Source organism: Tachypleus tridentatus, chromosome 7, assembly GCF_004210375.1.
Source record: "Tachypleus tridentatus isolate NWPU-2018 chromosome 7, ASM421037v1, whole genome shotgun sequence".
Classification (NCBI taxonomy): Eukaryota; Metazoa; Arthropoda; class Merostomata; order Xiphosura; family Limulidae; genus Tachypleus; species Tachypleus tridentatus.
Window position 1 is genome coordinate 73,050,693 of NC_134831.1, and position 23,048 is coordinate 73,073,740.

The following is a 23,048-nucleotide window of genomic DNA, read 5'->3' on the forward strand; positions in this document are numbered from 1 at the left end:
TTTATATCATGTTTATGACACTTATTGTAATAGTTTTGCATAACTTTTCTTGGTTACTTCCTTGCTAGCTTTCATTTTCTTCTCTTTTTTTCATTGATTGTCTCTCTTCTTTAGTTCAAGGTCAGACTGCCTGAACATATATTGAGTTATATCAAATGTTTCTTTGTCTGCTTTTGAAGACTGTTGTCTTGTGTCCCTGTGTGGCTGGAGGGTGTCTTGGCTACGTCCCTGCGTGGCTGCAAGGATATCCTGACTGTTAAAGTCTTGCTGTCAAACTGAGCTGCACATTTAGATCCTTTTGAATCTAGTTTTTCCTTTTCACAGTGAAAATACTTCTTCAATGGCTTCCACATATCCAATATTCTGTTGAGGCACACCCCAAGTGATAGCCATCTTGTGTTAACAAGTTGTAGAATTTTTCTTGTTTCTTTGTCATATAATCCTTGAAACTCTTTGAAATGTTGTTTTCTGCTAGAACTTTTGTCCAGAAAATAGTAGATATCTATCAATACATCAGAAACTGGGCAGGGCAGTTCTCTGGAAGCTTTCTGGGCAGCAATATTCATGAGGTGACAGGCACAGCCCATGAAGTAAATGCTAGGCTGTCAGTCTTGAGATGTGTCCCATCACACCTTTACCTATACCAGACATAACTAAAGCATTGTCTGAAGAAAAACTCAGACAGTTTTCCCATGTAATTTTCCTCTTTGTCAGTTCGTGGTCCAAAAGCTTGGAAATATTCTCTCCCGTTGAAGCTTCTTTCCATTCCACCATTGTCAAAAGAGAAGAAACAATTTTTCCAAGCAAAGGGTCAAGATATCGTACAATCACTGGATACAGTTTTGAGTCATCCATGTCTGTGGATCCATCTGTAGCTAAACTGTAAACACTGCTTGTAAGTATACTTGAAATAATTTTGTCATCTTCACAACCCAACATTTGTACAATGGCTGTAGTTTTGGTTCCAGCACAGCTGTATTTTTTCTGAATAGATGTCCTGCATGATCGGCTACAACTAGAGGTAAATTATGGGCAATGACGAATTGCGTGAACATCACTTCTGCATTTATGATTTCATATTTTGAATTCTTACTCATAAATGTCATTATCTGCATCGTTTTTCTCTTCGCCTCAGCCTTTTCTTGGTGAGATGTCGATTTTGTATGTCTGGAACAATCATTTATCCCACCATGTGCCACAGACAGAAAAATCGATGTGACAAACTGTACAAAACGCTCAACTGTCACTGACTTTTGATGCAATGACCGAATATTTTGCACTATACTCTTTCCTAAATTTTTGATTCACAGTTTTAGTCCTTTTAGGTTTGCCAGAAACAAGACAATCTGGTGAATGAGGCCTCTTTTTTTTCATCTTGTGAACGATCGCATTGGTGTTTCTATGCCACTTAGAAAACGAGAAATACCCATCTATGCAAGCGCTGATTGGCTGACAAACACTGATGACGTAACTATGGATTCCCCCACGTACCCAGTATGGAGAAGCACTGCACTCAAACTATTGGCAGACATCTGAGATACGAATATTTTTTATTATTTCAAGCACAAACACGATTATCGCAAGTAGCCATTTGGACTATGGCTTTTATTTATTATTTAAAATTTGTATCTCACTAGAAATTTTCTTTTCACCCCTTTTAAGCCCTGGGGGAACAATTTATCACTTTATTGTATAAGCCCATGTAATATATAATAATTTGGGAGTTGCAACAAGTCGTAATATTTGTCTGTATGAGCATATAGTCACAATGTATACACCAAAATTATAATGATTATGCTCAAATCGTAATGGTTGGCATCTCTGCACTAGTATGAAAAGTCTATAAAAAAACTGACACAGAAACCACCCAGTGACAGACACCCATTTATAATAAAACCAGTGATTGAAGGATATTCTAGCACCATGACCAATACTTTATTTCAGTGCACATCAGCATCAAATATTCTTTTATGTTTCATAGCTATTCAATTTACAGATATAAAGGTTAAACTGGGACTTCTGTAACAAATTGATTATATTTTATATTATAATTTTAAACCTAGATAGTCTTACACCAGTCAAAGTACTATGAAGTCTGTTTGACAAAGACTTAAAACAGGCAATCTTGACTCAAAATAAGAATAATGCCATTAGAACTCAAGTCTTAAGTAGAAAACCTTTATTAGCCATAAACTTTTGTTGAAAATAAAACAAAAATTAAGATTTTGTTATTTTAGTTTTCTTTTACATACACTTCTGAATATGAATAATGTTTTTTACAACAAAAACAGTTTACCTAGCGAATCTCTGCCAATGTTTACTTTTTTTTTTACTTAAGTGTGAAATTTATCATACTTGGACCAAGCTTACTTATGGAGTTTGGTCAGCCATAAAAACAAAATTGAAAATAATGAATAATACTAAATAAAAGTAAATATATTAAATATTCTAGCTATCCAACACTGTTTATCCAAGTAAAAACTATTACATTGTAGTACAAGTTTCACTTATTTAGGCCAATGTTCAAGTACGAACTTCTACAGTGTTATAAAAGCTATATTTGGCTCAGCCAGCTCAGTATATTTATCTTAGAGATTAAAACAATTATCTCATTTAGCAATGTGAGACAATCTTCATAGTGAAAAATATTATTATAATAATAAATATAATAACTAATATTATTAACAAAATTAACTTTAAAGAAAGGAAAGGGTAACAATAGTAGTTAGAAAACAAATTTACTCATCTCCTCATATACCCTGCAAAGTTTCTGTTTTAAATCCACACACCTACACATAAAAAGGATCCATTTAATTGCATACAATATTCTCCTAACTTTGTATATTTTCAATTATTACTTTGTAGAACAACAATGGCTTATGAATGCCACTGAACTTACCTGAATGATATTTGATGGTCTTAGTCCAATTACATTTGAAACATTAATTGCTGATGATGGCCACCAATTGGATGCTCCTCCTTGAGCTATAATCTGACCCAACTGATGACCCTGGACAACTTGTCCAGAAGGTAGCTGCAGATTTTGAACACTCACAGACTGACCACCAGACACAACAGGTGTATTACTTGAAGAAGATGGAACAGTGACAGTCTGACTTTGGCTGGTACCAGACATATCTGCAGATATCACAGAGACAGATGTCACAACTGGAGTTAGTGCAGTAGTGGTCCAAGTGGTTGATGTAGCCGTGTTTTGAGTTGGATTCTGAGCTAGCTGAAGCATTTGAATAGGAGCTCCAAGTTGTACTTGCTGAAGCTGTCCTTGGGAAACAAGCTAAACAAAAACAGTGCTTTAAGAACCTAATATTTCTACCAATGCATAACCTGACTTGCCAATTCAAATGTGCCACCTGATGTAAAATTTGTCCAATAAAATAGTTAAATATTTATCAAAAAATTAAATTCAACAAGAAGGCACAAACTAAAATAAGAACTATCTTGAAAACACCCATTGTGTCTTTAATGGTAAACTGTTTGATAATTAACATGTCTCTTATACAATAAAAATATATTATTAAATATATTTCTCATTCTTGCCAGAAACAAGATATTGTGAGAAAGCTTGCCTATTTAATTAGGTCATTCAAAAGCATATTGCCAAACTGTAAAATATTAACAATATTAAAATATATTTTGTACTATACATGAATTTACTTAAAATTTAATAAAATAATTACAAAAACTTATTTTCCTTTTATCTTAGTTTCTCCTCCTTAATTCTGAATCTTTTCATTCCTTTACCATGAATCACTGATTATAGCTTTTCATTCACTGTGTAGTCATCATTTCTTAAGTTAAGATCTTAGTGAAGTAACACACACATTGTTGGCAATTATAATAGTTTTTCAAATAGTCAAATATTTGTTTCAGTTTTCCCCACAACGATCTCGCATAAGTCACAAAAATGTTGACAAATATTATTGAACTAAAGATATGTTTTAAACATTTTTAGTTTTGCAAAGTTAGCTTTAATCTAAAACAGTGTTTGTTCTCTGTTTTTATCACTTAAAAAGTAGTATTTTATTCTTTTGCCTAGTTTTTATAATCTGCATTGAGTACAAAGAACTGTCAGTGATATATAGCTGAGGAACTGGCAGTAAAACACATACACATTGTAGCAAAAACAACATATATTATCCTACCTTCTAGTAATAATATACAAATAATTATCACACAATAGTTTTTAGACAACATCTATAAACATACACACAAATATAATTTTGACAAAAAAGGGATATTTTTATTCTTGTAAATGTTAACAGTTATATTTTACTGAACCGAAAACATGACTGAAATAAATTTGTGAATGGTAAATATGATTCAGGTGTGAAAAATCTGAAACAACAATCCAGGCAAAGACATTAATACTCAGTTTTTCAAACTCTTTCTACAATATTATCCTAGTCTTCTCCCCAGAGAAGTCATTGTACAGTAGTGTTTAGAAGCCAACCTGTTGAGGTATGTCTCAACATATTCAGTTATAAAGTTTCTATAAAAAGCATTACACAGATTAATTGTCCAGCTCTACCATATAGTACTTTTGTTTTCAAACAATCTCATTCAATCTGAATGTCAACAATGACCTTCCATGGTTATCACTTTCACTTTACTGGTGCAGACGAGATTGACATCCTGCCAGTAAAGCTGTGCTGGACTTGACAAAATGCTTTCTCTTGTGAGCTTTTCAGCTTCATCATTTAGCTTTACCATATCATGGTCTGGTACATCCAGGTAAAAAAAACTAATAATTTACCATGTTGTTTCAGTCACAAAAGTGATAAAAAAAATACAAATTGTGGGATTTATAATTTTGCTAAAATCCATAAAATGTAGATAATGTATTACCTACCTCCTTTTCTAAAACATAAACAGTTTCTGATAATCAAGCATACATCTAACAAGTCTATGTTGTATTAGACCAGTTTACTAAAAACCATGCGAGATCAACAATACTCAAATATGTTCTTACAAGTTTGTTTTTGTTTTTTGTTGAGTTTTTTTTTTTAATTTTAAACTGAAAATAAGTTTGCTTTAAGTTTAAATCATGTAATATCATGAAACCTATACTATATTTATTCTGTAAGGATACATAAGCAAATTAAGAACCCCCTAAAATGGATTTAATTAATCAAAATTTCAATGTAAAACTTATTATCTATTTAATGGTGTTATTTATGTTAAAACTAAAGGTTCAACATCAACACCTGTTAAAAAAGCTTTACTCATGGATTTAAGGTTTATCTTGCACATATAAATGACTTTTTTTTTTACTTTAAAAGTTATTAGTATATTAATATCACATTTGCATAGATCCAAGCAACCAAATAGTTACATCAAAAAACAAACCTCAATTAACTTATTCAGAAACAGACATATTAAGTAGAAGTCTCATCATTAAGAAAGGTAATGTTAAAATAAAATAAACATAACCAAGCAAAAAGACCTAAAGATGACCACTACAAGGTTGAAATAAATAAAGAAAAACTGGACCCGAAGTGAGAACAATGTCCAGACAGTTGGATCTGCCCCTTCTTCATTCTAATCAATTTTAATAGAAAAAAACAAAAAAAATCTCTTAGTGAAGCTGTTATCAAATTAACAAGATGATGAATTATGGATATATCTTAAGTCACCAAAATGTACACTTAGTACCATACACGTATTGAACATAGGTGGAACTAGTAAATACTAAAGCAAAAAATAGAAAATGAAAACACACATGACCAACAAATTTGTAAATAACAATTTCAGAAAGAACCTACGTTCAAAAATTAAATTCTAAGGCATCTCTTCCTCAACCTATAAATAATCAAGATAAAACGTTTGAAATGACAAAGCCAGCACGAGACTGCAACCACCAAATGTATGCAAAAATGTCTTTTAATCTCACAAAGAGCAGAACATACAAGCAACATTCTGACTCTCAAGTATACAACCACTGACTAGTTTCTAGAGGCAGTATGACTGCAAAGCATCAGGCTGGTCAACAACCAATGACCACTCGATAATGACACACAAGATTCTCTAAATAAGCAAGACCACTGTTGTAATATCATGGCAAAGATTAAAAGTGGGGTAAATCATGCAGTCAGTAGCAAATGAACAAAAAAAATGGTTATGGCTGAATAATAGCATACAATAAATTTCCAGAATAAAACAAATAATAATAAATATTAAAAATATAAAAAATGAAATAGCAAAGCAGTGGCAGCAACCAAGCACAGGGACAACATATAACAATTTTCAAGGTCAGTTAAATGTTGGACAACACAGTGACATAACTAAAACACACAAACAATAAGAATGGGTACGACTAGACATAAATACCTACACAATACAAAAAAACTAATTTAACATCCAGTACTGAAACAATCACACATAATTATATATGTTTAAAGAAATCAAATGACAGAAAGACAATTTTGTAGGTTCATATAATGTGGAAATAAATGCATTAAGTATATAGTTTCTAAACTGATAGGACTCCTCATTTTATTTAGTGTCAATTCATCTTTTGTTAAATCTATCATCTCAAAACATTCAATGTTTGACTTTTCACTAGAATTTTTGCTTAGATGGTTCTAAATTCCAGAGTTTTTAATAACCAGCTAACAACACCATTGCATCTGAAATTTGAATGGTAGAAGGAAAGAAGCAGAAAAAGGCTTTGTAAAGTCAATCTTGACACCACAGGTATTTTCTTCATTCATTCAAAGATAAGTTTATAAATCTGAAATTATGGTTTCAAAATTAAAGTTTTTTTTTATTTTCATTTTGAATATTTATTTCTTAACATAAATGTAACAGAGGTAATCCACTAAATGCATGGTTATAGCAAATTTTTATAAAGTTACAACTAAATACTGTAAGCATTAACAAGAAACAAAATTTGTAATCAGTGTTTTTAAACCTGCGTGTTGACTATAATATTGGCAAGTGCAGCTAATAATGATTAAAACTTAATTTACATAAAGTTTCTTGGTGTGGCTTAAATACATCACATGAAAAAATTCTTTTCTTCCATTAACTGGTTAATTCACTTAAACTTAATCAGTCTTGATGTCTGACTGGTTTATTCTCAATTCCCAAAGTATATTCTCTGACCCACATTATTTCATGAATTTTTGTTTTTCTTGCTGACTTAATTTTCTATACATATAATTAGTTTAAAACTTTGTATCACAGAACAGCTGGTATAGGTATTAACACTTTTACTGACAAACAGAGAACAATGTTTCGACCTTCTTAGGTCATTCTTCAGGTTAACAAAGAGAGAGTTTGCAACTGACCATTGGCAGGCACGTCTTAGGGACGAGAGTATAAGCAGGTACGGGATTGTAGAAGACATTGCAGTTGGATGTTAGGTCATTCATTAGTATATGTATAAAGTTGTTCCTTTATATTGGTTTTAGTTGTTGTATGAGGAGGGGTTTTTTGATTTTGCATTTGTTTATATTTGTTTCCATATTTAATATCTAGATGTTTTTGAACATGCGAATCAAATAAACACAAAATGTGAAGTTGTATTTTGTGTTCTTTGATACTTTCCATTTCTCTGCTTGTTTCTCCAATATAGAAGTCATATCAGTTGTTGCATTGTATTTTATAAATTATGTTGGTGTTGTGTTTGTAGGTGTAGTTTTTACACAGTATGAACTTTAGTTTTGTACATGATTTTTGAATAAATTTGGTGTTTACTGGAATGTTGTGTTTTATTATAAGTTTTTTCCAAATGTTGGTTATTTTTATGCTAATGTCAGGAACATATGGTATATAGTAGTGTAAAGTTTTGTAATTTGTTGCATCTTGGGATTTATTATTGTTTGTTTGTTGTTGGTCTAGGTGTGTGCATATAATTTTTTCCAGTTTCTGGAGGAAATTTGTTGATGTTGATGAAGTGTTGTTTTATTTTGTCAATTTCATCGTTAATTTTATCTGGTAGGCATAGTTTTGTGGCTGTGTTTATTTGGTTTCTTAATATGCTGAGTTTTTGTTTTATTTTACGTGGCGAGTCCCAGGAAATGTATAATCCAGTATGGGTGATTTTTATGTTGATTTCTGCTTTGAATTTTTTATCAGTTCTTGTAATCTCGAGATTAAGAAATGCTATTTGGTCAATTTTTTCCTGTTCACAGGTGAACTTAATGTTGTAATGTATAGAGTTAAATGTGTGTTCTTTAGATGTTAATCCAGCAATTGTATCATCAACATACCTGTACCAGTATAGTGATAAGTGTAAGGCTGAATTGATCGTTTGAGATTCAATCTGTGTCATTAAAAAATTGGTTAGAACTGGTGACATGGGATTTCCCATACTTAGGCTATTTATTTGTAGGTAATTTTGGTTACTGAACATACAGTTAGTTAATAAAAGTAAGTAACACTATTATTACTAATGCAATGTGTTATCACATGTGACCTTCAATCTTAAAATCACTTCTATCAATGCAATTTTTTTTTTAACAGTGTAGGCTGCTTAATTAAATTCACTCATCACTTGCTTCTTGGTACGTCATTTTCTCTAAAACTTATTCTTATGAAGGTTCCTCCTTTTTTTTAAAAATTCCATAAAATTAATAGTCTATGTGTTGCATATTTCAAAATGTTCTCCATTTTTAGAGACCATATTATAAACTTACAGAGAAAAGAGTTGATCATTTTCAAGTAAATAATAAATATGTTTTAAATACTCAAATTTGGCATTCTCAAATTCTAACATCTGCTTGTATGTATGGATTTCAATGACATTTCTACTTCATCTCTTCCTGGCCTTCACACTTGTATTTCTCAGAGGAAGTACACTAATACTCTCTAAAAGTTAGGATTGTCTTTCTTTATCCCATTTATCTCTTCTTTTTCAGCCTATGAATATTTAATGTATTTAAATTTAGTAAACGTTTAGTCAGCTTATCTTCTTCACTTTGCTTATTTGTCACATCAAGCAGTTTACTGTGAAATTTTAAGCATCTTACAATCAGTTATCTGCTTGCTCTGTTCTTATAAGTTTAGGTCTGTGGTTGTCACTTAATGCTCTGAGAGCTGGTTTTTGTATGCATGAGGATTTCAAAAAAATGAAAAATTTAAATCCTCTATTATTTCCAAGGAAAAAAATATTTTACAGATTCTAAAAGAAGCGATCATATAAACACTTATATTTTCATCAGCATGACTGAGTCAAGAGATCCAGTGTGGTAAAGTAAAAATTCCTCAAAACCTACAACTGTAATTTATGTCAGAGAACTATGTAAGAGCCTTTGGAAAACAAGCAGTTTCTGAATTTTTACCTTCAGATGAAACTCAAAAACATTTTCATCAAAAGGTCAATATCTGTTCTTCTCATCTACAAAGTTATAGTAAGGTAATATTCTATTTCCTTTTTTGTTTAATTATACCTAGCCCCTTCAACCCCAAAGAAACAATAGTATTCAGACAGCATAACCTGTAAGTAGGTAATAAAATGTTTTACTTGAATCATATGACCTCCATATAGCACACTATTTGATGAACTAATGACCCAGTAAGACTGAAACTAACTTATTTTTGTTATTTTATCCAAATCAAAAGTGGTAAGTAGTTATCTTCCTAGTGATTTATTATGGAATGGCCAGATGAACTAACCTAATTCACTACAATCAGCTTGGTTAGTTTATTGTTAACTGCAGTAAAACAAGTTTTTAATTAGTACTTCTCTAACTGTTATAGTATTTCCAATATTACTTTGTACAAACAGCAGGAAAGAATGACAGAAAGAGATACATAAATACGACAAAGTCTGGCTTTAATGCATCTTTCATTTCTGTCTTTTGATAAGAAACTAGTAAATCATGTAAAAACAATTATACAGCACAGCATGTAATCTTCATGTAATCTACACTACATGCATTGTAGACAGGTCAGTGGAGCACACTACCAGCTTCAACAAGTACATGTAGTTTCTTATTCAGTATCTCTTTTATGGCTATATGTCTGTTTTTCTGACCCACTAAGGTTTTTTCTTCAAAAGTGTTTTATTTACATACATTATCTCTGGATAGAAGATAAAAGTCATTTTTTCAACAGAGTTAACAGTCTATTTATAAATGTTTTAGTGTTAATCATGTGAATAAACTTGTAGTATAGCATCAGAAACTATAAAAAAAAAAAAAAACAGACCGTGTACACTTTATAACACTTTTTTCCTATTTCATTAAAGAAACATAAAAAAGCCAAGATACTGAAACTACCCAGTGTGCAGATGAATATGTTATTAACAATGTTCATAGCTTTTGTACAGAACAATTAGGTTTCATTTGGAGATTCTTAATGTTTAGAAAGATCAACAAAAATGTTGCAAAGTCTATCAAAGCCATGCAGAGCAAGCTGAAAATAAAGAGGTCCCAACATAATATAAGGCCTTACATTTACAGTACAAAATTGTTTTAAAGTCAGTAAATTAATTAGCATGTTCAATGCTTTTTTCATATAAAAACAAAGTTGTACTTATAAAAAAAAAAAAAAAAACTCAAGACAAAGGTAACTCCAAGCAGGTACCTTACTAAATGCTATTTGTCAAAACAGTTTTATAACATATTTTAGTTGTCCTATGATCATTGCTATTGGGCACATCAGTACTAGATATATTAGATACAGTGTGGTTGATGCATAGCAATACATTCTTCTTTACTTTAACTTTACAAAATTATTAATGTAGTGTTCTCCCATTGATGCCACAGTTGTTTGATTCAGTGATAGAAAATAAGACCTACATTACCAATTTGCAAAGCTCTTCTGAATAAACATTGAAGTTGACTGAAGTTAACATAGGTAATAACAACGTATAAGTGCTGTTAAAATAACTAAATAAAGAATAATGAGTTATTAATCACTGTTCTAAATCATATTAGTAAAGAGCACACAAAATTGACAAAAATTACATTTCACTAACTCAATCTGTTTCACACCATAACAGTTGGTGTTCATGAAATTTGACAGTATAAGATCTCAACTGTTACTTTGTATATGCATGTTGGACTGTAGCTGGCTTGAAGATTTCTGACATTGAGTAAAGACCCATATTAACAGCACAGTGTGGTTGGCATATTGTTATATATTCTTTGCTAATTTCACTTATAAGCTCCTAGAATTATATTATTAATATTCTTTATATATATTTTTACCTGTTTCTCATTTAAAAAATACCATTCTGGTGGCTCTGCTTTCTACTATATGGGTTTAATACTGAAAAATGCCTTATTACTTTGTTGTTGTTGTTTTATTTTTTATCAGATGTATTGGAAGAGGTAACCATAGTTAACCAATATTCTTAAAGAGTTAAAAGCATCTTCAACAAGAGCATGTTTTATCATGCAGGTTGCTAGTTATGCCTTGTTTAGAATATGAGTTCAGAAGATTACAGCCTGAAGAGAAAGAAACTGTAATTCTATGCAAATAGTGAGGAACAAATGTATCAGTACTAATCTACATGCCCAATTGAATAAATTACTCCAGCAGACAATGAAGATAAGATACTAGCAAAAAGTTAAAGTTTTAAATTTGATGAGAAGACTCCTAGAACAAGTAACCTTTAGCCCTGTAATCCAGAAGAAGAAACTCTTTCCAGATCATGTTTTTTAAACCAGGTATTACTCTAGTAGCCTATCTCTGCATTATTTCCAAATACTGATACTTTGGCAAATGTCAAAATTACACTGTTTAACAAAAATAATTATTTTATTTACAGGTCATCTGCAATTATAATAACCAGGTACAAACAGTTAAAATTTTGTAACAGGAATGGGTGACAAAAATCTAAGAATAGCAAAGTGATTGATAAAGTGTACCACTTGAACCTGACAGCCTGTTGTGCTGGTGAAGAAATATCAAGAGAGGTTCACAGAACCACATAAAATGAGATGGAATGAGTGCCTTAATACTCAACAAACAAAATATTTAATACCTAAGTAGTGATACCCATATTCTGATCTCTATTTAAGATGTATATCATTTAACTTTCTACAGCTAATTACAATTAATAATGTAAACATATAATGAGGTATATAATAAACTATATTGGCTAGTCTATGAATTAACTATTATTTCATCAATAATATAATGTTATCTTTTTCATAGCTCCTTGTTATATGACAAAATATAACAAAATGCAGAAGGGAAAAGATAAACCAGTGCATCAGTAAGTTGGTTTCTTTTATTCTGATGATTTGATACCTCACAATTTAAAAGCATTGTGTCAATTTATCTATCTGTTTTTATGACTGAAAAATGGAAGTAATTATTTACTAAATGCCAATGTAATGACAATTTTAAGGTTCCATCTTTAAATTACTTAAGTGAAAGTTCAATGCAAATTAGTAAATATTTGGTAATAGGGTCATTATAGGAAAAATGTATTTCTTATAAAAATGAGAACTGCTTATACTCCCAATGACAACATAACTTTGAAAGGCTTTGAGTTTTAACAATGAAAGTCACAAATTTAAACTAAAATATTTAAAACAGCCCATTTTGTAGCTTGTCTGACATAACAGTTAAATCTTATAAAATGTTTGATTAATTTTGTGTTTCAGGCTGTACAACATTATTTTACAAGAGGAGGGTTCCTCACAAAATGACACACGAACACAAAAAAAAAACCTTGGAAGCAATTTAAACTGAAAAATATGTTAAAAGATAGTAGTGTTGATAAATCAACAAACTCATAAATAAAGATAGTTTCCAATACATATTAAAATGTATAACATATAACATGATTTTTATGGGTGATTCTCAACCCTACTAAAAAGGTTCCAAAAAAATAATAAACTGAATGCACATTTAAATAAAACTTCACAGAAAATTTGTTTCACAAGTTCATACATTACTGCAAAACGTGCATATTTGTATGCAATTCAAGAATGTATTCTCACATTAATTTTACTGGATAACTTCAACATGTTTGTTTATTCTCTCGTAAATCCTGTAACTGAATCTAATCTGAATTAATTGTAAACAATTCTCATATACTTAACATGCAAGTTATTTTTGAAGATCCAACAAATGTTGCTCAAATGTAGAAGAAACCCCAACACAAACATATTTCTTGGCTGAAAATATATTTAACTGATACCCAACTGCACATGCAGAAAAGCTCGATTCCTTTATGCATCTGCCTACTAACCTTGAACCATCTCCCACCTAAAAAACACATGTTTAACATGATTGTGCAAGATGTCGCCATCATGCAGTGATAGCCCTCCAGCAATAAGATAGTGACACAATTTCTTTGTACAGTAGCTTCCCCTGAACACTTGAGGTCATACTAACTTATTTTCCTTGGCATTGTGCAGAGTGGATTATTCCAAAACTGATAATTAATGACTAGAGATATGGAATAGCATAGGTCTGCAGTGGTTATATTGTCAAAACATTTTACAGTCCACTGTAATTCCTGTATGTTGAATCCAAAGAATGAAATCCATTTTTTCTCCATCACATATAGGTTTTTCACAAAATGTCATATGAACTTTTACCTAAATGAATCATTTTTAATTAAATAAAATCACATTTTCTTATGCTTAAATTGTTGACAACTACCAGATACAGATTTCTCTAAACCAACTGTTATGTAAGAGTCTTACTGACCATTTTAGAACCCACAAAAAACACCTCACTTGTATATAAATTGTAACACACCACTTGGCATGTCACTTCTCAGTAGTATTTGTTTGTGCATACACCCTGACATTTTTTTATTTTCAATATTACCTATTCATCACTATGGCAACAAGACATAGTTTAAATGACCCAAACATACCCAGTTATATTTGTGGTAAATTTACTGTAAAGAAACAAAGGCAAAATATTACAAATTCATCAAGAAGAGGAGTATTATGGATATTTTTGAATAAAACTTGGGCACCAAGACAAATCATGCACCCTTAGCATTGAATAATTGAGGCTTTTTGGAATTCTTGTGGTTTGGCATGAACCTAGAAACCATGAAGATCACTACTATTTTTACTCATGTAACATGCAAGGTTATAAAATTTGAAACAAAAACGAAATTTCTATCCAAACCTTCAATCTACTACAAGACCTGTTGCTCATGGACATAATGTATCTGTACCAACTCCACCAGACACTCTTAATAAATTTTATCCAATTCTGATGTCAATGAGAATGATGAAAGGTATTGTTTTCAACTTGAAATATCTGGTGAACCACAACTTTTAATACAAAATGAGCTTAATGATATGGTAAGAAATTTGGGCCTTCCAAAGGATTTTTCAGAGATTTTGAGGTCCAGACTTTGGGCTAAGAACTTACTTTCTACAAGGACCTACCTTATTTTACTGGTACAGAAATCATGAGAGAATTTATACCATACTTTTTGCAAGAAGGTTCACTAGCTTACTGCAATAATATTGTTAAATTAATACCAATACTGGGAGCTGCAGTCTATGAACCAAGTAAGAGGAGATTGTTCATTGATCCCTCCAAAGGAAATTTAAAGGCATTTTCCTTCCCAATACTAACATACACATTTGTTCTTATTGCTCATTCAGTTCAATTGAAGGAAATGTACAAGAATATTAAACTTCTTAAGAATTTCCAAGTACAAAGAATATAAACAAATGAGCTTTCAAAATCTTGTTACAATCCAACTCTTTGAATTTATTGAACATGTTCTTGATATGTTATTTTTATAAATTGGTTCCTTGTTGTTTTCTAAACAGTTTTTCAGTAACATCTTTAAAGGCAGTCCACACTTCATTTACAACTTTCCTCAATGTCACTTTGAACTGTTCATACAAGGTCAATTTTTTAATCGAAGGCCCAACAAGAAATTCAAATTAGAATTTGCTTAAGACATTCAAGAAAGGTATAAAAGACTGGAGCAAGAATTGTCAAAGCTTAGATGAACAAAGAGTGGAAACCCTGGAGACCGAGAAACAGCTACAGTGTCAGCAATTTGCAAGATTTAAGAAGACCACAAGATTTACAAACCATGCAGAGCATATTAAAAAGCAATAAGTTTTGTTTGTGTAACTACAATGTGAATAAATCATCACTGTTCAAAATTTACTTGCATCAAATGTTGGGTCAAAAATAAAATTGTTGTCAAATAAAAGATTATGTTACAAAAATAAATTTAAAATTGCAGTTTTAGAAAAGCCCATAGAGACCCCTGCACTAATTCAGAGTTTGTTAAGAAAAGATTGGGAAGTATGAAAAATGACAAAGCTACTAAATAAGATAACATTTCCCCAAGCATTTGAAGGAGGCTAAGGATAGCATATGCGAGTCACTTGCTAATATTTTTAGAAAGTTGCTGATTAGTAGTCAGATATCATAGAATTGGAACGTGACTACTGTTACTACATTTTTTAAATGGAAGTGACAAAAATTCTCCAAGTGATTATACATCTGTCAGTCTTCCATCAGTGTTAAGAAACATTTTTTAAAAGTTTAGTAAAAAATGCTTTGTAAAAACACTTAATAAAGCTTTAAAATTTTGTTGGATACCAACATGATTTTAGTAGAAGAAAATATTATATTATTAATCTTTTTAAAATTATTTCACAAGGTTATGTGTATTAGAGTAAATGGGTGAATTTGGTACTGTACATCTGGATTTGTAAAAACATTTGATAAAAAACAACTCATTTAAAGAATTTATCCCTATATTTTGGGGTGACAAGCTAAAAAAAACATAACAGGGGAAAAGAAAGCAGATAGTTATATGTGAAGTACAGTCATTTTTCATTCTGTGGGATACTACAGGATACAATGTTGGGACTTTTGCTCTTTTTTATTTGCCCCAGTGACATAAAAGAATGTTTAATAAACTGCATATGATATTAAGGCATTTAGTATTCCTGGCCAAGAGACAGATGATGCTTCTTCAAAAGGATTTATATTATTTGAGAAGCTTAACAAACAAACACAAGACTGCTTTTAATTATAACAAATGCAAAGTAATACGACTGGGTTATCATAATTTAAATTATGAGTACAATACTGATAGAATTAAACACAGAATGTATGAAGAACAAATCAATATTTATTTATGTTTTTTTTCCCAATGCAGGCATCTGTTGGCATGTAATCATCCATACAGGTTGCTTATTATTATTATTATACACAAATCACACGATATATTGCATATGCTTTAATAACTACTTACTATTTAGCCTATAAGCAACCTTAAAGACCTGAGCTAATAAAATTAACACTAAGCTTAATCACCTTAACATTTTTCTTGTTGACCTGTTCTTTACAGAGCAACACGTAAAATACTGTAAACATACGAGAGATTCTCGAATGGCATGCAGAGTTACAACATATAAACACATATAGAGAAAGATGTAATAGGAGTAGGGCAGCTATATGTGTGGCACTGTAAAGGTCATACCATGTACTCTATTCAGTTCTGTTAGTTTTACTAGTGGTCCTTATAAGTTGTGTGCTAATTTACAATATAGTTGTAAAATATTGTTCTAATTGTTTAGTATATATGTCATTTGTCTGATCTCTGTGAAAATTATTGCATTATGTATAGTTTTTAAATAAACAGTTCCCAAAATATGCAGAGTCCCTTTATTGTGTTCTGTTAGCTAACACTAATGCTGAAGTCCTAGTGTTGTGTGCATTTGGAAATTGTTATACTAGTGTCCAACATGAAGCTTTACCTCTCCACATTTCATCAACAGTCCATAATATGTGCCTTTTCTATCAAATTTAGACTTTTACGAAGAGGATCATCATAGTTCTGCTACTGTGTTGCATCAATTCATCATGAGGAACATGAAATGCTCTTTTTCTTCTTTTTATGTCATTGTGACCTACTGATGAACAATCTTTCACTTCTGCTTCTGTTCAACAGTAGACTTGCCATAAAAAAAGTTTTACATGAAAATGTGATCTCTTCATAGCACAGTTTACTATTTCTTAGAATATTACTGAAATACTGCAAGTAATGGACTAATATTTGTTTTCTGTTGATGAAGGTAGCACTTGTGATTAGAATGAAGCACCTGGTAGCATGTGTTAACTGACCATCAAGCCCATTAATCAACTATATTTAACTGAATTATTCTCACACAAGATGAATAAAAACTCTAAGATTAAAATCATGCTTCTGACACCCATTTTTGCATACTGTTTAGTTTTCTGTTTAACAACAAATAAATACAATGGCAATAATCAATTAAGCTGAATCAGCTTACATTAATTGCAAATAATCATAAACATTCATAAAACTAAGGTTAAAATGCAAGTTAGTTGTAGAAATCAAAAACAATAATTGGAAATACTAATTTTAATTAGACGATTACTTTTTCAACATTCACTGACTGAAGTATAAATTCAATTAACCTAACTATTGTCAATACAGTTGAAACTCACAGGTAATTAATTAATTCCAGTTCTAGTATCAACTTAAGCTGAAAAGTGCTAGAAATAATTATTTATTCTATCAAGTTAATTGTAAAAAATAGCTTTTATTATTATTTTTTTAATCAACAAAACTGATGACTATTCAGGGGCTAATCGAGGCCATAATATTGGTTACACAATTTTGGAATCAAGTCTAGGCTCACCCCACCCTGGAAAAACAAAAATGTCAGGAATTTGTGGGATAGTTTTTAATACTATATCCAATGTTTAACTTTCATCTGTAGCCCAATTTCTTTCAATTTTAAATACTTGTTTTCTTCTGCATATTTTCTTTGTAAAAAAATCTTTATAAAAATGTTACTATGAAGGAGCACTATTATTTTCAAGTTGCATCTTTAAAACAAGCAGAGAGGTTGGTTAGTCCTTCAATAATGGCTTTGTGTTTTAAAAAAAAAATTCACAAAATACATGTATATAAACCTATTATATTCAACACTTACCTAAAGTAATTAAGTAATGATTTTAGGTCAAAATAACTTATATACTGTACTTTTAGTTGTCATTTATTTGATAATTACAATTTTGTTTGGTTTTATATTTGCAGAAAAATATATATTCTTATAAAAAACACTTCTGACATATCTATTTACAGAAAATTACCTTCATTGAATACACAACATTTATTCTGTCTTAATCTAACTTTTTCTGCTCATCACTTTATCAAACATATTTCTTGTCAAAGAATAAACAATGGCTCACACATAAATGATTAATCATCCAGTTCTAATATTAAGTAATTAAATGTACAATGTGCAAGTAATAGTTACTTATTTTATCAAGGTAACTATAAAAACTGCTTTTGTTGCTATCTTTGATACATTATGTTTTCTATAATGGCACAGTTATAAGAAACCTCCCCCACAATATATTTTGTGACACTGTGTAAAGTTTGAAATGAAACTAATTTTCTGAACATGTATGACTTAGATTTTTAACAAATAGCAAAATCAGACATTTTAAATTTTATAATATTTGACTATGATTTATGTCATGACAAAAGTCTATAATAGATACACAGTGGAAAAGAAAACACGTTTCAACCCGTTTGCAACATATTCAATGCAAGGAAGGTCAAACATTAGAAAGTCTACACTTCTCCATTTCATACTTGTATCATTGATTATAGAGTTGATTCCATCTCGACAGAAAATAAAAATATGAAAAGTAAAAAATTCAATGTCTCAAAATCTCCAAAATCAGTCATCCCTGAAAATACTAACACTTCTGAAAGCACAACCACATAAAGAACCTAACTTTTATAATGAGACTTTGAGAAAAAAAATATTTATCACATATCTTACCTCCACTCATTCATAACTAATTTTTAAAAAACTACTTGAATGACAGTTTTGCAAAAAGTTTGGTATACAGTAAGAAGATGTAAGTGCTAAAGATAGACATCTATTACGAGGTCTAAGGACATGCTCTCCCAGTTTTATTTTATTCAACAAAGTAAAATGGTGCAATCTAGTGCATTTCTTAGATCAAAATGAATGAAGTTGAATTTCACCCAGATTCAGCAGATCAACCAACATCTAGACACTATTGGAAAACCACCAATTTGACTTGATATGTAAAATTATTTTCCCAATACATTTGAGCACGTGAACAGGCCTATGTATATAAGCCTAACACTCAATGCATAAGTGTTGGTAATTTTGGTGTATACTCATAACTAAACACAGTTAGGAAGAGTAGGTAAGGGGAGTTGATAAAGGCATTTAATGAAAAGAGCCACAGCTTAATTGTGTCAAGGATACTATCAAGACTTAATTGTGTTGATTAAATTATATGTAGGTCACTAGGGCTGAATGTTAGGCTTAGGTTAATATTCAAGAGCAAGCACTAACTACCTATTTAGACTTGTGGGATACATTACTTGCATAAATGAAGCTTTTTTGAAATGGATGGTTTACATTTAATTAGGAGAGAAACTGGGTTGTTTGTAAGGAATATTAACTTAGCTGTAAGATCAGCTTTAAACTGGATTATAAAGTAATGAGTGCCAGGAAAAAGTAAACAAAACAAAAATATACAGAGAAAAACATGAGGAACAAAGATCTTAAGTAGTTTTAATTGTAGACTAAACTGTTACTATTGTATGGCTGAATGTGTGAATAATAAAATATGACTTCAAAGCATATGTCACAATGGAGGATTTTGATATAACTGGAATAACTTGAACATAAGTTAAATGCAGTCAATTATGACGATAGACATGTCTCTATAATAAGAACTGTAGGTAACTTAATAAAGAGAGAGTACTAAAGGAAGTTACATCTTGTTGAAGATATCGTAGCTAACAGCAAAGGAAATCATTGTACTTGAGTTTTTGTTGAACAGATATGGGAAAAAAAGGTCTGTAGTTGAAATCTGATACAGACCATCAGATGGAATAGATAAAATTAACAAGAAACTCTACAGTGAGATTGGGGTTTCAGCAGGTTTTTTTTAATAAGGTCATGATTATGAGAGATTTTATTTCAAATATTTTACATATTTATTTACTTATTTTTACTCTATTGAGTAATCAGTCATTCAACTCCATTCATACTTCAAATTCTGCTGCTCCTGGCTTTGAAAAAAAAGTAACACATATCAGTCTTTAAATTACCACTTCTCTTGTTCATTCACTTGTTCTTTATATACACAAGTAAATAAAGCATCTGTAAATATATCTCTGCTGTTCTTTATGTTAGAAAAATGTGTAGGTTCAAGAAGTCTTGATAGAAATGAATAAAAACCCTATCTATAACCTGAGCATTTTTAAATTTGTCCATGAAGACAAGCACATCTTTTGAGAGTGCTTGGTTTATAGGGTTTTTTTTTATTAATTTCTACCTCTATTGTTCTTTGTTACTCTTATGTGTGTCAGGAACAACTTAACTCATTTACCATGGCTGGTAGAGATATTCATTTTTTTTGCTTTAAAACTTCCCATGCAAAGTGATAGATCATAATTTTCTATAGTAACAATATCCATTGTACAAGCATCTCTCACATCTTAAGATAAACTGATACACAGAAGGCAGAAATAACTGACTTACTATTTAGCAACGTACGGTCGACAAACAACAAAAATTTATTATCCAACACTCTGTGCAAGAATTTTAAATGTAAGAACATACATATGTACCAGCTGCAGTAAACAAATAAAATTTAGAGGTCATACATGCCTCACTTTCAATGAATGGGTTGAAATGTATAAGTTCAGATTTAGGTGGATGGAAATCAGCATGTGCTGCTACACGTAAGTATGATGCAGAAACAAAAATTAGAAATATCAAAGCTGAAATTTTTGCAGCTAAAATCAATACTTTTGGGCACACTCAATGCTTGAACTGAAAACCAAAAGGGCTTATAATTAACAGATGAAATGTGTCACTTATAAATGTTTATCCAAATGAAAAATGCAGGTAACAGAAAAATAAACTAGGAGGAAAAATATATATATTGTTAAACTGTTTTCTTGTTCATTAAATAATTTGAGTTCACATTGAGGTAGAGTATTTAACACAGTTGTGTTTTATTTTAATCAAAACATTTTACATCATTTATACTAATGTTAGATACTGAACAGTCATAACAAAACTGAATGTTGTTACCTGCCTAGTTCATGTATATTACTACCTCATGTATAATCACTGGGCCACAGTACTATTTAATGAAAAAAAAAAATCACCCTTCACTCTCACTGACACACTATCTCCTTTCATTGGGTGAAAATAATGTATATATTATATACACGTGTTACAGATACAAGTCTAAATGCAAACACACCTTACAGTTGGACTTAGACTAACCCGAGACTACAATATCCCAAATGTAAAAAAAACAAGTCCACAACTTAAGAATTCAATATGATACAAAACTGACACTAAACTTTCTTTAAATAACAATTACTACAGGGTGTTTGGAAAGTCACTGTGCACTTGTATATTTATTAACAGACAAAACTGCACAGTGACTTTCCGAACACCCTGTATAAAAATACTTTAAAAATAGCCTACCTGAGCCATCTGAGTTGGAACTTGTGCTACACCTAGTTGATTCATGACCTGCTGAGAAGCAGGTTGTCCTGTTGTTGGTAGCATGTTGCTTCCTCCAACAGCCTGTATAACTTGAACAGGCAAATGAATAGTTTGTAGCACAGTCTGACCTCCAGCTGTTGATACTGGAATTTGGATTGGAATGGTCTGTTGCATGGCATTTAATGGGAGCTGCAAAGCCTGCAATATGTTTCCTTGACGGATAGCCATACTCTGTCCACCAAGTGGAGAAAAAGCAACATTGTTTATATTCCCAACTCCTTGAATACCCTGTATTTGTTGGAGAATATTGTTCTGAAGTGAAACTGAGGGTGGTGGTTGAACATTCTGAGTACGAATAAAAGTTTGCCCGCTTGGAGTAAGAACAGCTTGGTTTCCATTGATCTGAATAGGTTGTGTTTGTCCAGTACATGCTGTAGCCACATGATTAACACCTCCAGGAATAAAAATGGCTCCCTGACCATCAATCTGCAAATTCTGGAGTTGGTCTGCTGAAATAACACTATATGTGATATTTCCTCCTGCCTGAGGCTGAGCAACGATCGTTTGCGTACTCTGTGGAAATAACTGACCGTTTAAAGAGGCCACAGGTACACCACTTTGGAAGTTTGGAGTTCCAGCTGAATCCGACGATGGGAGAGATTTGATTCCAGCTGTAGGCACAGTTACAGCCGCGGGCTGAGTCGACTGTCCGTTCACGCCCGCGACTTGCGTCACAGTTCCGTCTGGGTTCAACAGTCCTACAGCTTGAGATTGAACTGGTATAAAATGAGCTGATCCAAGATCAGGTGGGATCACTTCTCCACCCTCCGAAACTTGGTTTTGGTCCACCACTTTGACGGTTGATGAACCCTGGGTGCCACCTTCCTCAACTGGTGACCCTATCTTGCTACAAGTAGCGGCCAAAAGCGCCAACGGGGACGGCTGAATTTCCTACATAGGCGGAGTTAAGAAAGAAAGGGGTGTGAATTTATTGTGAATAAGGACAATGATATTAACAATTATATACATATTATGATCAAACGTTAAAAGTTTTAACGAAAAACTTACCTGTGAGGCACTACTCGGTACTACATAATCGTTCTGCTGTCTTCTGACAGCAACTGTGGTCATTCTTTTATTTATTTTCTACACTAAAAGTAAGTTAAAATAAGATAGCACGCCAATATCCTGTAAACTAACATGGCGGCCACTCACAACTACGATAACTTTCATGAGAAGCACAAGGGTGAGCCGTTTGGGCTATAATAATATCACTCCGCGATTAGAAATAGTTTCCAATTGCAACCGTAAATGCACGGTTTTAAGTTCAAAAGGAGTAAGATAACTGTAACTTATTATTTATAAATGAGGTCTAGTAATAATTATATGCTAACTGGTTTACCTTATAAGAGTTAATTTATGATACGTTTTGGCGAAGGGATATAGGTCATGTACAAAGGCTATAGCGGTCATCGTAGTAGGCGTGACTGGCAGGCGGAACACAAAATAATGTGCAGCCCCAAAAAACACCTCCCGTGTCTGAAACGGATATCCAAGGGCACT

At 31.6% G+C, this 23,048-nt stretch overlaps 1 protein-coding gene across 1 annotated transcript in view; it reads right to left on the bottom strand.

Annotated features, from left to right (window-relative positions):
* The window catches only part of LOC143255966 (transcription factor Sp2-like), a 42,954-nt gene extending 20,236 nt beyond the window's left edge, over positions 1–22,718 (bottom strand). Inside the window, exons 1-3 of the mRNA XM_076512454.1 lie at positions 22,554–22,718; positions 21,465–22,436; positions 2,900–3,295 (exon numbers count right to left, since the gene is read on the bottom strand). Of these exons, the coding sequence (XP_076368569.1) occupies positions 2,900–3,295; positions 21,465–22,436; positions 22,554–22,616 (1,431 nt within the window). The 5' untranslated portion in view covers positions 22,617–22,718. The remainder of the gene's footprint in view (positions 1–2,899; positions 3,296–21,464; positions 22,437–22,553) is intronic.
* Between the last annotated feature and the right edge of the window lie 330 nt (positions 22,719–23,048).